This window comes from Apteryx rowi, unplaced genomic scaffold, assembly GCF_003343035.1.
Source record: "Apteryx rowi isolate R43461 unplaced genomic scaffold, aptRow1 scaffold_78, whole genome shotgun sequence".
Taxonomy (NCBI): Eukaryota; Metazoa; Chordata; class Aves; order Apterygiformes; family Apterygidae; genus Apteryx; species Apteryx rowi.
In genome coordinates this window covers 315,747-333,498 of record NW_020451071.1, presented here as the reverse complement: position 1 = coordinate 333,498, position 17,752 = coordinate 315,747, and the positions used below count along the sequence as shown (strand labels likewise).

The following is a 17,752-nucleotide window of genomic DNA, read 5'->3' as shown; positions in this document are numbered from 1 at the left end:
ACTGACGACAGAAAGAACATCTAGTTTTCCAGCATGGGAGAGCAGGAATCAGAGACGTGGCTTTTCCTCCTGTGAGGAGCTCTTCCAGCAGAGAGCCCTCCAGGCAGGGTGTCAAGTCTCCGCTTTGAACAGGTCTCCAGTTTTCAGTCCAAGTGTTATGCTAAACTAGTAACCAGAAATAATTACTGATGTTCAGAGATGGTTTGAGTTCAGCAAAAGACTTCAAGTTGACATCACCGTATGGACTGAGAAAAACGGGTCAGTTTTCTTGTGTTCAGGATTCAAGTCAACACTACACTTTCTGCAATTGCTTTTCTTAATGTTTTGAAGTGCAGTTAAAAAAGGAGTCATATATCAGTGATTTGAGGGAACTGCAGTTCAACAGAAATCATGGAAGTAGAAAGACAGATGGAAATAAACTTTTTACCATGAAAAATGTATTCCCTCCTACCTAATTCATGCACAAAATTCACATACAAAATAATGATTTCTGTTATACATAACTGATCACATTACTCAGAAATCGTATCTTTGCTCAAGAAGTAAGTGTCTTTTTGGCTGTGGGAACTCACAGTGAATTTCTAAAGGACTGTGATTTTATCCTGTATTCAGAAAGTCCCATACGAAGCTGACTGAAAGGTCCTTACAGTCAGTGGGGAATTGCCACCACATCAGAAGGCTGAGGAGTCCTACATGTGCCATCATTGGTCTCCTTGTGCAATTAAATGGCAGGAAAACATTTTTAAATGTCTCCATATCTTTAAACATAACCACACACCTAACACTGAAGAAGGCTTAGCTGTGATGGTCTTTCATATGGTCACCCTGAAATACTTAAGGCCACTTTTTGGATCACATTCCTGCTCGCATAGCAGCCAATGGAAGAATACCTCAAAATGTGAAATATGCCTGGTCATAGCAACAACTGGGAAGGGTGGGACAAGAGCAACATACTAAGCTGCCATAACCAACCTTGAAACAAGACACAGCAGCACCTTCTGTGAGAAGCACAAGCGGCACAAGGCAGGAACGCCACAGCCTGTAACTGCCCTGGGTAATTCTGCTTGTCCTCACATATAACAGGGCCTGCAGCTCTCCTTCTAATCTGATCGCCCATTTATATGTTCACCATTAGCATTTGCTTAATCCTCATATCTTCACTCAGCTTCATCACTGCCCTTTCAAAGGCAGAGCAAGAATCTCTTCCCTCCAGGTATGCTGCTGCTATCCCCATTTTCCAACCAAACTGAACTGAAGTCTCTAATTTGATGCTTCTGTTGTGCTTTGCCTGCATTTCAGCAAGAAATAGCAGAGTTCAGCACCTCTGAAATCTCTTTGCCATCTAAGCTCAAGCACCCAGAACTGCAGGATAGCAAAAGCATAAGGGACCATGCTGTTCAAATGCACCAAAACATGTTACCCCATATATCAAAACGTGGACCTGAGTGGGGTCAGCTGTGTTCAGAGCTGTGATGACACCATCTGCAAGCATATCGCAGCCTGTTTAACCCCTTACCTTGGTGATGGTAGCAAAGCTGGGGCAGCCCAGCCAAGCTCTTGGTAGCTGAATCTGTTGCTGATGTAGCTTCACTCTTATAGGAATTTATTCCCAGTAGCTTTCTTGAATATCTCCTTGCTGCTGTGAGCAGAGAGGAGCCCAGTTGGGGGTGTCAGACTCTGATTTCCCCTGTGGTTGCACCAAGACAAGGAGCCAGAGGGATGGAAATCAGCCCCCTTCCACCGCACAGTCCCAGGGCAGAGCGGTGAGCACACCAACTTGAGGAACGCACACTCTGACGCACCTGCCATCACATCCGCTGTCAAGTTGAGGGCTCCCATTTCGTAGGGTAAGGCCCAGCCATTAAATGACAGAGCAGCCTGGGACTGAGGGAAAGATGTTCTTCATCCCTTCTCCAACTGATGTTGAACCAAAAATAACTGAGGCTCCTGTGGCGGGTAGGAGATAAGAGCAGAAACGGCTGCCTGGTGGTTAGGGCAGCCATAAGAAAAGCACACTGCATATGGAATTAAACAGCTGCTAAGAGGGTTCAGGGAACAGGGAGAAGAGCGCAGGGCTTTCCTCTCCTAGGTGAGTGCTTCAGCCATTAAGCAAGGCCAGGTTTGTATGAAGAAATAATGACTCTCATTAGACAAGCTCACATGGCTAATGAAAACAGGCAGGTTTTCAGGCCTAAAAGCCCTTCTTTGGGTCTGAAAGAGAAGCAGCAGTTTCAGGCTAAGTATATTTGAGAACAATTGCTTGAGTTTAATTAGGTTAATTACTTAAACAAGGTAAGTGAAAAGGGTTAGCACCTGCAGTGGAGAGGACTATTAGCAGACTGATAAGATTAGAAGAGAAGGAGCAAGAATTACTGCCTAAGGAATGGAAAGTAGTTAGTTCAAGGTAAAGGCCTGAGGTAAAATGTTAATAAAAGCCTATTGAGTCCATGGCTTTTTGCATTCAGCAGAGTTATGAATTTTAGTTTCCAGGCTCATCTTTGTCACAAAGGTATTTCTCTCCTTTGTCCTCCTGTCTTGCAAACACCTGCCTTCCTGCACACAGTCCTAAGCATCTGGTCTATGAGCAAATAGCTATAGTACCCCCTCCCAAAAGGCAAGGGGAAGAGGCCCTGAACTGCCTCCTCATAGAAATGCTCTAATTAGGTGACGATATAAAAACTGGCTCCACCTCACCTCATTTCTTTTCTCTACCTAGTGTAAGAAGCTGAGCAGCAGCAGCCTTGGTACCTTTTAATGAGGCAGTTAGAGGTGGTTGGGTAGCACAGCTTTTCATTCCTTTTAGCCTTTTCAGCATGCGTGCTGGATGTGTGCTGGAGCTGCTGCTTGCATCGGGCCCCTTGCTGCTGACAACATCCTAAACACCAGCGGGGCTTAGGCAGTAGGTAGGCAAGAGCGGCCTGGAGTGCTTAAAAACAAGCAGAAACCCCCAACAGGGCTGTGGGCTTGCAGGGGACATGTAGGAGCAGGCAACCCATCTGGGCGCCTGGCAGAAAACACAGCTGTATTTTACGAGAGCCTCGATGCTCTCAGTGTGCTCTGGCTGTGCCTGTTTTGCAGTGCACCTGGAGGGCTGCCCTGGGGCTCTCCTGCAGCACTGCCAGGACACCTGGACAGGAGCTTGCACGCAGCGGCTCTGTCCTTCCCTGTGGGATGGCCGCAGCTACGAGTGCTTGCGCCGAGGCCAGGCACCCAACTGCTCCTGCCTGGGCAGTGGTGGCGTGCCCAGCACCGCAACCGCATGGCCTTGAAACCCATCATACTGATGGAGGGGGAAGGAGGTCTGGTAGCTCTGGGGTTGTGTGGAGGAGGGGTTTTTTTTGGGATTGCAAATTTGACCTTGGGTGCTTCCTCCTATATCCGATTTTTAGTACCTATATCCTTTGCTGAATGTAGCAGCAGGAGGCGCTTGCAGCAGTCCTGCACTAGGTTACGACCTGTAGAAAGTGTGGCTGCGTAGAGGCTGCCAGATGCCTCTTACTGACACAGTTGTTCCAACGATGGGAGCTGCTTTGTGCAAATGGCTTTCACGCTATTGCAAGAGTCTGCATTTTGGGCTTTGACAAACATCTTAAAACCATTTCCATATGATTGACTCCTGGGAGGTGGAGAGCTGAGCTTCTACATGCATGCCTGCTTGTGGTGTGCTGGGGTACCAACAATTTCTTTTTTTTCACCCAAGCATTTAGCGCTTCCTAGGCCCATGAACTGACCTTTGCGAACTGGTTCACTGAGAGGTCTGTTGAGGAGATGTGACCTGTAGAGCTCCTCACTTCTGGCAGGAGCTCTCAGTAGCATCTGAAGAGCATGCTTACTGATCTTATTGCAATAACAGAGTGTCACCGAACATCTTCAACACTCCTACCCCATGTAGACTTTCCGTATCTTTCATTTGCAGAGCACAATAATTATATGTTTTGCATGTGAAGATACCAGAGGGAGCCTGGCACTGTTCAGTTCACGGTGTTTCACTGCAGGTTTTTATTCAACTCTTTTATCCCAGGAGGTAAACAAACAGCCTATTTAATAAGTAGCAAAATTCTGTCAATACTGGTAGTTGCTATGGTGAGAATTCCCGGCGCTGCGCTGTGCGCCGTGGTCACTATAGACAGACAAATGTGAGCGTCTCGGATCACAACACTCTATTTACCAAGGTAGGTTCGAAATGCATCGGAGGGCAGGAGCGGAGATTGCTGGGACGCAGAGCCTGCTAAGGAAACTGTCAGAAACAAACACGCGCAGACCGGACGTGGTCACTGCAAGATTTAGGAATAATCAGAAAAATAGCTCAGKTTGGCAGTGCCAGGTTCATCACTGATAGCTTTTTGGTGGCCTTTCCCTTGTATGGGTGTTTTCAGGGCAATCGGCAACCAACTGGGATCCAGAGCACAAAACCTCTCAGCACAGGAGCCAGCAAAGGGACCAAAGGCCAGCTGCAGACGGAGCAATATCTGCTCTTCCAGCCCGGGGGGAAGGAGGTACGGCAGAGATGCGAAGGCTGATACCGAGGCAAGGCGCTCGCTCTGCCTGCTGCATCCTCTCCACACAAGGAAGATTTCAGGCTCCAGGGCTGTCAAACCATCAACTTGCACTCGGTTTGACAACAAACTTGCTTAACATATATGGTTACATTTAAAGAAAATAAGARATTAAAAAAAAAAAAGCTGTTGGAGCAAGTAATGTCCACAGATGCTTCCTAGAAGTAGAAGGTTATTTTGTGATCTGGCACCAACACTTTAGCAGCCTATAAAAGGTAAAGTTGGTACTACAGCCAGCCATTTGTACTGTACAAATAAGAGCTGTGAATATATTCTGGAAGTAATGTCAAAGAGGACCAGATGGGAAATGAGCAGCATTCATTCTAATTTAACAAAGACAGCTAACCCAGAATGTGCATTAACATTTAGCATTTTTAGTCTGCCTCCRTTCAGAACAGATTCTCAATATTTCCAAGCAAAGGGAACTGAAGRAATACTTCCTTCTTTGTGAATTCCCGTTCTTCCATAATTGGGAAAGTTTGGCATCCAAAGCTAGGTGTAAGATGTTTTGCCTGGAAATATATGCAAGGACACAGTACGCCCACAAAATGCTGCATTTGGGCATGGCTGTATGTGTTTTGGTCCATGTAGGATGGATCCCAGGGTTTCGGAGGCCCTGGGCACGCCGCTTGTCTGCGGGGAGGTGGGAGACCCCTCATGTGGGTTAGCTGTGAGAGGGGACTCTGCTAGATGTACAGCGACTCTGACACAGGAGCTACTGCGCCCTGGTTGGGGGTGTCCTTCTAGACTGAGGCTCAATTTGCACATTAAAGTAACAGCAGGTCCAATTTCCTCTTTCTACACATAGATGCAAAATGTTTTTTGTCACACATTACTTAGAGGACTAGAATTGAAGGATGTTCTGAGGCCACCAAATCCTAGCTGTGAATTTTTAAAATAAAAACTCCTTTTTTTGCTTTTCCAGGACTGAATTGAGTAGGACAAGTCTGTGTGAGGGAAGGGGCTGATGTGTACAGAAAACTGGGATTTTTTTTCATGTGTTTAGTAAAACTTCTGATCCTATTGTTAAAGCACTATTTCCATTTTTTTTCTTTTTTTCCTCTTAAAATATATAGAGAGGATTAAGTGCAAAACACAAGCTACATCCTGAACTTTTTTCAACTTGAATKCACTCATTTTATTTGGAATTTTTCATTAATGGTAACTCCCTCAACTTCCAAGCTCATCATGTAACTTTTTTTTTTTTTTTTGAAGTCCAAAACTGCAAGAGCTCTCAGAATCCCCAAATTCAGYCACATCAAAGAGCCAAAGTTTTGCAACATTTTGCTCAGCGGAGCTTTTCATTCAAAACCCACCATTCACTTATAAAGGCAGCAGCGCGACTTCAACATGCCATTAACAACCAGGTAGTCACTCRACTCCAGAAAGCTCGCTTTTTGTCAGGGAGAAATGTATGGACACAACTTGTACTGATTCGCACTGCTTTTTTTCCGCAGCTCTTTTTTTTTTTTCTGAAGCCCTGCTTCATAACCTCTCTTTTAAAAACACCAGAATGAGAGAAAGCCTGAAAACCATTTGAGGTCAGATGGGATTGCCGTCAGTGTTCCCTCTGACCTTGAAAATCTGTGAATCTCTTCAAAATGCACAGCTCTAACTGCGAGCTGGCACTATGCACGAATGTTTCTTGTATGATAAGCATCTGATTTAATGGATCCCTTTGGTCCCTTTGCTTTTTCTATGCAGAATCTCATTTGGAGCTGCTACATGTCACTCTTGGCCAGTGATCTGTGTCTGCAGGGCACAAATCCTCTTTATGTCTCTCTCAGTATATGCACAATACATCCAGCTGGTATGTGAGGAAGCCACTTTCAGAAGCAGAATGGGATCTCCAACTTTCCAGGCGAACGCTCTGCCCTTGATCTCAGGGAGCAGCTGTGCTAGCCCGGCTCCGCGGGGGACCCCATCGCACTGGGGGCACGTGAAACCCGGCAGCATTCCCGGGCTAATGCCTGCAGCCAGCGCCAGATCCCTCCCGGCAGATTTACCCAAATCCTCTCTCCTCCCAGCTCTGCGATCCTGCCCCATAGGTCCCTGCGCTACTTCCTACAGGGTTGCTGCACTAACATATATTTGCTTTATAATTCACCCGACCTTCTTAGCTCCCCTGCACGCAGTGAACATGATGCAGTGGAGCCTGCTGGAAATGGTGTTACCGTGTTTCACTACCTGCTTCATCACTATTTCAAGCGCTGAGCAATTGGGTGCTGAGATAACTATTGGTGAGTGAAGTGAGGTGCATGCTTTGAGGCTTGCAAGTTCATGGCTTTGCAAGCCTACAAAGTGTTTTTTAACAACATGAGCCTGCTGCTGCATGAACATGCTAGGGATTATTGTGGCCAGAAACAAAAATGCAGGGTGGAAAAATCTTAACCTGCAGTTATGTGCAGTGCAGTGCACTGAATCCTCCACCGCCTGCAATCTTTGTTCCATGCTATCAGCCTCCACAAAACGAAGGTGCTAATATTCATTACAGCTGGAGTAATGACTTATGATGGCTCCTGAAATCACTACCCTTGCTAGCTAGGGCAAAGAAAGCTGCGTGAATGTCTATAGGCATGAAAGACCAATAATCTCTTTCCCTTCTCCCTTCCTCTAAAATCCTCCCTCACCCCTCCTCTCCTGGAACATACACACTTTTTAAAAGGCTTTTAAATAATCTCTTGTCCCTTAACAAAATTACAGAAGCAGTTTCCTCCTTTAATAGCACTCTTCTTCTTGGTAATCTTGTTTTAGCTACAGGTTTTGATGGGAGAGCACTGGCAGATGAATCATCTGTCACTCCTCCTGGTTATTTTGCCTGGCTCCAGGAAGAAAAAATTCTGTTTGGGCACAAGGTCTCCTGTTCAGAAGATGTTTGCTTTTAACTAGGAGTGATAAAAATTTTATTTGAATGGTTAATCAGGGCATAAACAGATGAATTGTGAATGTATTTCTTATCCAGGACAATGGATTGCACGATTCTGGCTCTGAGTCACTTATTTCAAATGAATTGAGCTGTCTTCTGCAAGCTAGAGATCTGCTCCTGCCTATCACCTTCACACAAAAAGCACTGGATGTCACCGGCCAAAAGAAAGGTCAAAGACCGATCCAGGTACAAGTGTTAATGGAGACAGAGGGCATAAGTATTTTAATTCTAGAGCTCTGTTGCGGACAGTCACTTCTCTGATAACCTTGGCTATACAAAAGCCCCAAAACTGAGACTTTCACTTATGGCCATTTCTGTACCCGGTCACTTTTAGAAGTGTGGTTTTGMCCCATAACGTAACTATGTAGAAGTGGTACCTCACTCTCACCAGCACTCCAGGCCTCCCAATCCATATGTTCTGAAAAGGGAGTGGGGCCGTAGCTGCAGGTCTTTGCTGACAGAAGTAAGCGTTCACTTCAACTGGCTCTTCACACCCACATGAACTACTTTCTCCCCTTTCTTGTGCATCAGCTACAGAATTTTATTCCATTCTCATCAGTCTGAAGCCTCTCATGACACTGGTCTGCCTAACCCAAGAGCTTAGGCCCACAAGGAATAGTGTGGTCCATGGGAAACTTGTGTCAGTACCAATGCACAAGATAAAAAGAGCACCAGTGGCAGACCTGGCAGTTTGTAAGTCTTTTTTCTTGTAAACTGAGCACATTTCATGCAGAAATCACCTACACACAATGAACAGGCAGGATGGAAATTTTATTTATTAAAATAAGAGGCTGGAGGTGTCAGTGAGGGAGGAGATAGATCACATAAATGTGCACATCAGATCAAATTATGCACCAAAGAGCAATTCAGATAAATGCATTAGTAACCGGAAAAAATCTATAGGAATGTTGTAGCTGTTGGTCATCAGTTTTACCACTGTCACTGTGTATGCACATTATGGGGCCTTTGCTCTGGAAGAGCTTCTCCTGTGCAGCTCCTCCACTGGCAGCTGGACCTGCCTGATGCACATCCTTGGACCCCACCAGTGAGGTCCCCCCAGGCTCCCAGTGCTGGCTGAATGCATCCCAGCTGTGACCGCACCACTGCTGTCCACAGCTCTACCTGCCCCAAAACAGCATGGGAGCATCTCCCCATAGCGCCTTCAGTGCCATGACAAACACTTCTCTCAACACTGCTTGTTCTCTCACTTTCTCCGATACCTGCCCATGCAGAAGGGCATTAGGTTTTGACAGAGCATCTTAAGATGCATTTGGGTTTTTTCACGTCCATGTTGCCTTGYGTACGCTAAAGGCGGTAGTTTGGAGAACTGTCCTGTGGCCTTGTATGAGCCCCAGGTGACATCACCCTCGCAGCAGGAGGCTCTGTTGGGCCTGAAGCGTAGAGCTGCAAGCCACAGTCCTTTCCACTATCCTCTGGACAACCTGGATCTCTAGACTGGACATTCAGACTCAGTGTCTTCCTAGAAGTCAATACAGAGAGCAGAGGCTAAGGTTAAGATCCTTGCTAGGCCTCAGTCTGTTGCAAGTACCTTCAGCAGTGCCACGTGCAAATCTGCATCTCCTTAGGTCCAATTGCTTTATTTTCAAGAATATTGTGTCACAGTGTTCCCTAAGTGACACAGTAGCATAACAAAGAACAAGCCCTCCTGCCCCAACATGGGGTAGATCTTCCAGTGGATAGCATCAGCTGAGGACACTGCTGTGCGAGAGCCTCATATCAGTGAGGAACGCGTGACTGCTACTCCACTGAACAGAGTGACAGTGGGCATGATGCTTTCAACCAAACAAGACTGAGCTGTAACTTTAAATGTCTCCTATTTTTCTTCTGCCAGCTATTGTACTTTCCAACTTACTCACATTTAAGTTTAACAAGCTGTGAGCTGATCGTGGCCAACCCCACATGGCTAACGTGGTGAAAGGAGTATCTTTGTATGTAGAGAAATATATCATTCTATTTATGCACATACATCCCATAAGTGAATCTGTTGCATCTATTCAATGAATATGTACATGTCTATCTTCATCCCTACTCATTGAATATATCCATTCTCAAGACTTGCATATTTTATTGCATTTTCCTGAATTCTGCCATCTCCCTTTGGCAGTACAACAGTATTTCATGGTCAACACAGTCTGTTCTGCCAAGAGGTCCAGATGCATGAGAGAGATGTCAGGCCTCCATCCTCTGACAGCAGACTCTCCAAGATGACATTAAAGAAGTATCAGTGGCTTAGTGTGAATCCAGACTGAATTTCAATTAGATAAACTTCTAACTGCATCTTGGATAATTTCCCTATGAATTTTCCATGGGGATTGGAGATTCAATATGAGTTGGCTAGAATCAATATATCCAGAGTGGGTTTTCTTAGCATTGGACAGATGATTTCATATCTGAAAGGAGGAAGAGAAAATTCCTCCCATGCATAAAGTATTGGCTATTTTGGTCATGAGTGGCATCAGTTACTTATACCACTTTTTCTGCAAATGATTACATGTCTGTGTAGGTGGTATCACCAGGAAGGTTTTGACTTGCTTGACCTTGGGTGGATGTTCCAAGATAAAGGGCTGGTGATCAGAGCTAACATCCAACTCATAAAACAGGAAGAGCATCTCCGTGCCCTGACCTGCTGAATTAACGCAGCTAGGATCCACAAGGACTGGTTTCAAAAGCAAGCAGGTAAATACAAGCATCAAATACTTGGACAGAGGCCTATAAACTAGGGGAAATACCRTTATTAATAAGAAAATCATAGTAGGGATGTGAAGAGGATAATGGATCTCCTGATGAAATCATGCAAAACAGCATAAGGAATATATAAGAAGAGATTAACATCTTAATACATAATCAAAATGAGAACTGACTTTGATTCTAACCAAAGAGAAGGAACTGCTTATAACATACAAGTGGAATGCAGCTTGGGTGAGAATGACCATGAAACAACAGAGTTCATGAGTCGTAGGAAAGGAAGGAAGGAGAACAGCAAAATAAATACAATGGACTTCCAGAAAGCATATTTAAAAAAACTCATAGAACTGATAATCATGAGAAACAAGCCTCAGAGAAAAGGGAATTCAGGAAAGTTGGCAGCACCTTAAAGAAACAATGGTAAGGACACCATTCAAACAATTCCAGCAGAGGAGGGAAAGCAACTGTCATAAGAAACAATTTCCTTAAATCATGATCACTTCACTGACCTCTAACACAAGAAAGTATCTTCAGAAAATGGAAATCACATTCACTTGTATGTGAATGTGAAAGAATAGCCTGAAGATATAGGGACAAAAATCAGAAAAGTTGAGATATAACAAGAGATACAACTAACAAGATCATCAGGGCAAAAACTTAAATAAATTAGTAGTGACATGAAAACCATGGGAAGAACTACCCAAAAGGAAAGGAAAGCTATGAACAAATGAAGTGAAGATAATGAAAGTATTTACAGTCTTTTTTGCTTCAGCATTCAGTAAAAAGATCACTTGCACCCAAATGGTTAATACAATTAGTACCACAGATGACAGAGAAAGAACTGAGTCTAGAGAAGAGAAAGAACAAGTAAGGAGTATTTAGTTGGATTAAATATTATGTGCTTAGACTGCTTGTTGAAGCAATCTCATGACTGTTAGCAGCTCTCTGAGAGCTCACAGCGTACCAGCAAGGTGTCAGAAGACAGGAAAAGGGAGATACAATGTATTTTTTGAAAAGGGAGGAGCTGAAGAATAATACACAAGCCAACTTAATTTGAATTCCCAGAGAGAACTGGAACAAATAAAGAAATGTTCTGTAAGCATCTGGAAAATAACAAGGAAGCAAGAAACAGCTAACACAGATTTGTTAAATGACCCAGATATTTTTTTATCACTAGGGTAGCAGGGTAGGCAAGAAGCAGGAGATGCAATATGCCTATCTTTTATTAGGGGTTCTGACATTCACATGACATTTTCATAGCTAAACTAAAAAACATGGCCTAAAAGGTCAAAAAAATGCCTGAAAAACTGTCAGACTGCAAGGAGGTATGAAGTAGGATCTGTGAGGTCTGTCTCCAGTCCAGAACTACTCAATGTTTTCTTTACCATTTTGGCTGATGGAGTATGGTCCATGCCTATTGATTCAACTGGTTGTCCAGTTCTGGAAGAGGCTGCAGGCATGCTGGGCGACTGAACCAGAATTCAGAGTGACTGAACCAGAATTCAGACTGATCTTCACAACCTCAGAAAAGATTGGGGGGGGGGGGGGAGGATGCTAACCATTAGGCATAAATGCAAAATTAATTTAGAAAAAAGTTCAACATGCAGGACAGGAAATTGCATGCTTGGGTGCACCTCAATGGATGGCAAATGAAACCGAAGTCAACAGTATCATGCTTGTGACAAGAAAAAAAGAAAAAGAAAGCAAGCGTTATGCTTGGCTGTATAGCCAAGAGTGACTTCTGTCTGGTCTGTGATGTATTCCTCTCACCTCACCCAGCACTGCTAAGATCTCACTGGAACTCTGTGTCCAATTTTGGGCACTACATCTTAAAAAAGTTGTAGAACAATTGCAGAGACTGCAGTAGGACCACAAGAATGATCAAGGATCTAGAAAACACAATCTACCAAGAAAGACCAAAGAAGCAGCTTTTTTTCCAGTGTAAAGAAGAGACAACAGAGGGAGACATAGTAATAGTCTTCAAATACATAAAGGGTAGCCATGAAGAGTAAGGGAATATGCTGTGCTCCAAATCCATTGCACATAAGAAAAAGTGGGATCAAAGGGTGACAATACAAGGTGGACAGTAGCATATATTTTCTGATGGTAAACCACTAAAACAGGTTACTTTGGCTAGGAAATTTCTATCTGTGGATGCTTTTAAGAAGATGTTGGATACCCATCTCTCAAGAGAAAGGCAGGTACTGTTTCTCCTGCCTTGTGGAATGGGATAAACTAGATGATGTCTACACATCCCTCCTAACCTTATTTTCTATGATTCAGGTGCCAGCAAAGTCATAGATAGAGATTTTTTTGACAATGACTGCAATGAACTTAAGGAGTGAAGGCAGGTGGTCAACAGTGCCTACAGCATGGTCCACACAGTCTAAGATGCCTTCTCAAAATTGACTATTTTCAGAAAATCCACAATAAAGACAAGCCACTAGGAGGGCAGGAACATCACTTCTAAGGGAGTGTATTTAGCCTCATAAGTCAGATCAGCTGAGCTGGTTTTCTAAATTTGGTAGGTTTTTCTAAGTGTCAGTTAACCTTCCCTCCAAAGTCTTCAAGAAAAGTAAACTTTTTAAGCAGGGGTTTGAGATGTGGCAGGTGAACGGTTGGGAGAAACTCTCAAGGACTGTGTTCACTAGATTTCCCTCATTTTATTAACATTTTCAGCCTTTAGTACCAAGCTCTACAAATTGAAACCAATTGACTTCTCAGGCCAGACTCAGTATATGCTTCTGCTGGCAGAAGACAAGGCCCCAAGCCCCAGAAGCAGAAAGCATGCCAGCTGGAGAAGCTGAAATGATAGAAAACCATATTTCTGCTCTGGAGGCTGCAGAAATCCAAGGCCAGCTCAGAGCTGGGCAACCATACCATAGGAAAGGGCAATGCCAAGTTCCCAACTCATTTACTAGCACAGCCTCCATCAAGCATAACTTTACTTTCCTTCCTTTCCAGACAGAAGATAGATACAAGCACCACCCTATACCTTCTCCATCTTGTCTTGTCTTAGACTATACCAGCAGTTAACCCTAAGTGAAATCATTCCCAGGTCTTGCATTAGAATACATTTTAAAACAACATCCTTGCAGTCCAAGTCCAAGTCCTTTGCTTCCATGAGGAGTCCACATATGCACGTACATGCTCATTAAACAGATTGCATAGGCCATACAAATCCAATAGGATTCTCTTTAGTCAAAATCAATGGAGAAGACACAGCCTGTCCTGCAAAGTCCATAGCAAAGTTCAAAATACCTTTCTCCAACCAAGTTCCACAAAGAAGAAGAGAGAAAGAAAATCCTTCACTGGTTACCCTCTAGCTCTCTTCCTGAGGAGACTTCTCCATTCATGTTATTAGCCCCAGCCCACAACAGGCTTCTCATGGAGGAGGCAGGAGAAAAATTAATTCTTCACAGCTGGTTCTGTCCTGCAAAGCCTTGCACTCAGGACAGGCAGCTGTAGCCTTTCTAGCCAGAAAGGGAGGGTTAACTCCTACCCTGCCAAGTTTCAGATGGAGAACATCCAAAATGATCCCTTTGCCTTTAACTTTCCCAAGCAGACACATTCTGGCCTGGGTAAATCAGATACACATATACATAGATATGTATTTATACATACATACATATATACATACATACACATACATACATATACATACACACACACACACACACACACACACAGACAAACTGCATCCATATACCTCTGAAGTCTCTAAGGCAAGTGGATAAACCTGGTCTCTTCCTAGCTGCTAAGCTCCTCCAGGGATATTTTATGCAAAGGGTTTAACGAGCATACTTCCAAAGGATTTGCCTACAGGCATAAACCTTACACAAGTGCACAGGCAGAGCTCTAAAGCAAAAATCCCAGCCCAGAGGGCTGGGAATAAGGAGGTGTGGGATGCAGGCACTCCACCCTGCCTCATGAATGGCCGTGAGCGAGGTCCTCCCCTGCCAGAGGGACCAACGTTCTCCAGTCGTGTCCCTTGTGCAGAATGAGTAAGTGCTGACTGCAAGCTTAAACCCCGTTGCAAGCGAAGCAGGACTTTTCCCAGCCTTATTTCCCTCGCGCAGCCCCTCGTTCCCACTCGCTGCTGTCAGCAGGGGTGGCCTGAGGCAGGGGAAGGAGTCGGCGGGAGGAAGCAAGCAAGGGGGCTGCGGCAGGTCTCGGCCGGGAGCGCGCTTGCCGCCTGCCCCGGCCAGATGCGGCAGGGCCGGGCAGGGCGGCGGGGTTGGGTGACAGGCAGGCTGGGCTGCAGGTGTGGGTGTAACAGGAGACACGTTACACTTGGCAGCCCTGCGCCTCGAGCAGGCCTTGGAGAGCGCAGCTGATCGCTAATGAGTTATGGAGCCTTTGGCCGCTAACGYGTGCAGTCGGCGCCGGGGGGAAGCCGGCGGCTGCCCAGTAGCAACCCACAGGAGCAGCGTCCGAGTCCGGAGCCCTGGAAAAAACACGACCAAGAGGGGGGCAAATCCTGCAATTGCACCCTGGAAGCAAAACAGCTCAGCGACTTGTTTTAAGTGTCCAAGGCAACCCAAGAGCTGTGCAACACCTTTTGCTTTCTTCTAACTTCACCTCCCCCAAAATGCTAGCAGAAGACGCAGCCCCGGTAGGAAGGCCAGGACTACGTCCGGGTTGGACAGTCTCCCTTTCGAGCGGGTCCCCCAGGGATGGGTCTGACGCACGTTGTTCGAGCTTCGAGGGAAGGCTCCTCTTAGGCTTGCTCAGAATTCAGCTCTAGATCTGGCAACCAGGCTTGTTTAAAAGCTGTAAGTTCATATGTTAAGAAATATTTTTGCTACATTTCCTGAAAACTGTCACTATCTGTGCATAACTATAATGAAACAACTTTGCATATCTGCAGAAGAAAAGAGCGAGATTCCATGGCACTTGAGAAATAATATTAACTACAGCAAAACACAGCAAGGGAACTAATGAGTTCAGGCTGAAAACAGGGTCACAATACCAAGAGGAATAAAATGAAAATTTGCCTAAGCAGAATGAGAGAGGGCACCTGGAAATAGCTGCACCTTCCCTCTCCCTGCTCCTGCTACAGTGAAAAAAGACGTATTAAAATTGGCACCAGAATTTTTGAGTACTGTAGAATATTTGCAAAGGAGAAACCAAAGCACAAAAGGAGTATGCAGCTTGCTCAAGATAACAAAGAAATTCTGTGATACAGCAGGTAACCGAGCTTGGCTCTGCAGAGACCTAGCATATGCTGTAACTACTGGATCATCTTTCTTCTGTATTACATTTGCTTAGCTTGGTGATAAAAATGCATGTCTTCCTCCACGGGCATATTGACCGCATAACGCTGAATGCAGATTATGAGGTTTTATGTTTGTTTATGATGATACATGCAAACAAAATACCTGTCTTGCAAAATATTTTGGCTGCTCTCCATTGCAAAATAATCATTAGGCAGCCAGTCTAAGGAACTCCTTCCCTTCAGCCACCAAAAAAAAGTAATTAAAAACTAAATAGCATTTGACTGTCCATTTGGAAGCCAGAAAGAGGTGCAGCTGGGTAAGCGTATGGGCCTAGTAGAGACTGATTAGCAAAATGTAGCAACTTTAAAATATCACATCAGACCAACCTACTGGCTCTCCTTCAGCCCCCCCCCGCCTGCCCTCTGCCTTTTTCTAAAGGCTGTTATACCACAGGTTATCTCGACCAAAAAAAATGCTTGAATGCAGTTGGGAGGCACATGTTTCAAAGGGAGGACACAGTTAAAAGCAATATTCATGGCTCCACTTCAGAGAGCTCCTGTCTGAGCTGAGGAGGGATAGCAGGGAAAGTAGAGGATGCTTCCTAAAGAGCAAGCGAGGCGAATAAGGACGCCAAAGGGGTAGGCTCGGGACAGTCAGGAGATAGGAAACTGGAGCAGATTGCGGCAAGTGGGAAACGTGGGTGGAAAGGGAGAAGCAGGTCTGTAGGTGGGGAAGCAGGAAAGCAACAGCAAGGGGAGCAGGGCAGACAAGAGGATTTCGGAGCGCAGCTAGCCAGCTGGCACATATATAGCAGCTGCTGCTGTGTCAGCCTAGGAGAGTAGCTGCAGCTGCACGCTGGCCATGAATAGCAGAGGAGCAGCGTGCCGGCTGGCTGCTGGAGGGACGGGAGGCAGCCGGGYGCTGAAAGGCAAGGGGGAGGCTCGCTGAAAGGTTTTTCGGCGCAGGAGAACATGACAGCCCTTTGATTTCCGAGCTGTTTGTTCTCCAATTGTCCACTCCGCTGGATGAGCAGTACTAAAGAGTTAAAATGGGGGAAGGGGGGGGGGGAGAGAAAGAGAAGAAAAACTTAGGTCCTAAGCACTGATCTGGGCTTTGATAGCGTATCCATAGCATGCAGTTGTCTAGATGTATAGCTTTCATAGTTGTCAGCAAGGATCAAAATCACAGGGTGCTTAAACTAAGGGAAAAATCTCTGCTCCGTTACTCTCATAGTTGCTTGAACCACCACTGGAGGAGGACATGATCCTACCACTTGGCCATCTGCTCTGTGTATTGCAAATGTAACTGAGAAYGCTCTATAAGCGATCCTGCGTGTACTCCGTGGCTGTGCGTGCACGCACCCTGGGCACTGCTACGTAAGTGTGGGTGCATGCACCCTGTGCGCTCCTCCACGGCATGCACCGTGCATGCTCCTCCATAGCAGTGGGTGCACCCATCTCRTGCGCTCCTGCGGGTGCATATGTACATGGTTGTGGGTTCTCCTGCCCCGCATGCACCTCTGTTGCTGTGGGTGCATGCACCATGCTGCTACACGGCTGAGTGCATGCCTGCATGGTTGTGAGTGCTCCCACACCATGCATTTCTCCACAGCTGTGTGTGCATGCACCCTCTGTGCTCCTACATGGCTGTGGGTGCTCCTAACCCATGTGCTCCTCCACAGCTGTGTATGCATGCACCACACACACTCCTGCATAGCTGTAGATGCCCCCATGCTGTGTCCTGCATGGCTGTGGGTGCCAGGACCATGTGCGCTCCCACATGTCTGTGAGTGTGCGCCTACATGGAGTGAGTGCTCCCAATCCGTGCACTCCTCCACTGCTGTGAGTGCACACACCCTGTGCGTCCCTCCATGGCTGTGGGTGCTCCCACCCCACCTGCTTCCTCCAGGGCCGTGAGTGCATGTTTCCCGTGTGCTGCCGCACTGCTAGTGGGTGCTCCCACCCCACCCGCTCCTCCATGGCTGTGACTACATGCTCCTCCTGTGCTGCTCCAAGGCTATGGGTGCTCCCACTCCACAGCTGTGGGTGCATGCTGTGTGCTGCTGCACAGGTGTGGGTGCTTCCACCCCACGTGCTCCCTCACAGCTGCGAGTGCTCCCACCCCAAGTGCTCCTCTGCAGCTGTGGGTGCTCCGACCCCACGTGCTTCCTCCACGGCTGTGGGTGCACGCTCCCCGTGCACTGCCGCACAGCCGCGGGTGCTCCCACCCCACGCGCTCCTCTGCAGCTGCGGGTGCTGCCACCGCACGGGAGCACCCACGGCCGTGGAGGATCTCACCCCACGAGCTCCTCCACGGCCGCGGGTGCACGCTCCCCGCGCACTCTT

General features: G+C 46.2%; 1 protein-coding gene across 1 annotated transcript in view; it reads left to right on the top strand.

The window, feature by feature from the left end:
• The first annotated feature begins 4,183 nt into the window (after positions 1–4,183).
• The window catches only part of JAG2 (jagged 2), an 84,604-nt gene continuing 71,035 nt past the window's right edge, over positions 4,184–17,752 (top strand). The window contains exons 1-3 of the mRNA XM_026088637.1: positions 4,184–4,270; positions 4,377–4,496; positions 7,519–7,668. Coding sequence (XP_025944422.1) covers positions 4,184–4,270; positions 4,377–4,496; positions 7,519–7,668 — 357 coding nt within the window. The remainder of the gene's footprint in view (positions 4,271–4,376; positions 4,497–7,518; positions 7,669–17,752) is intronic.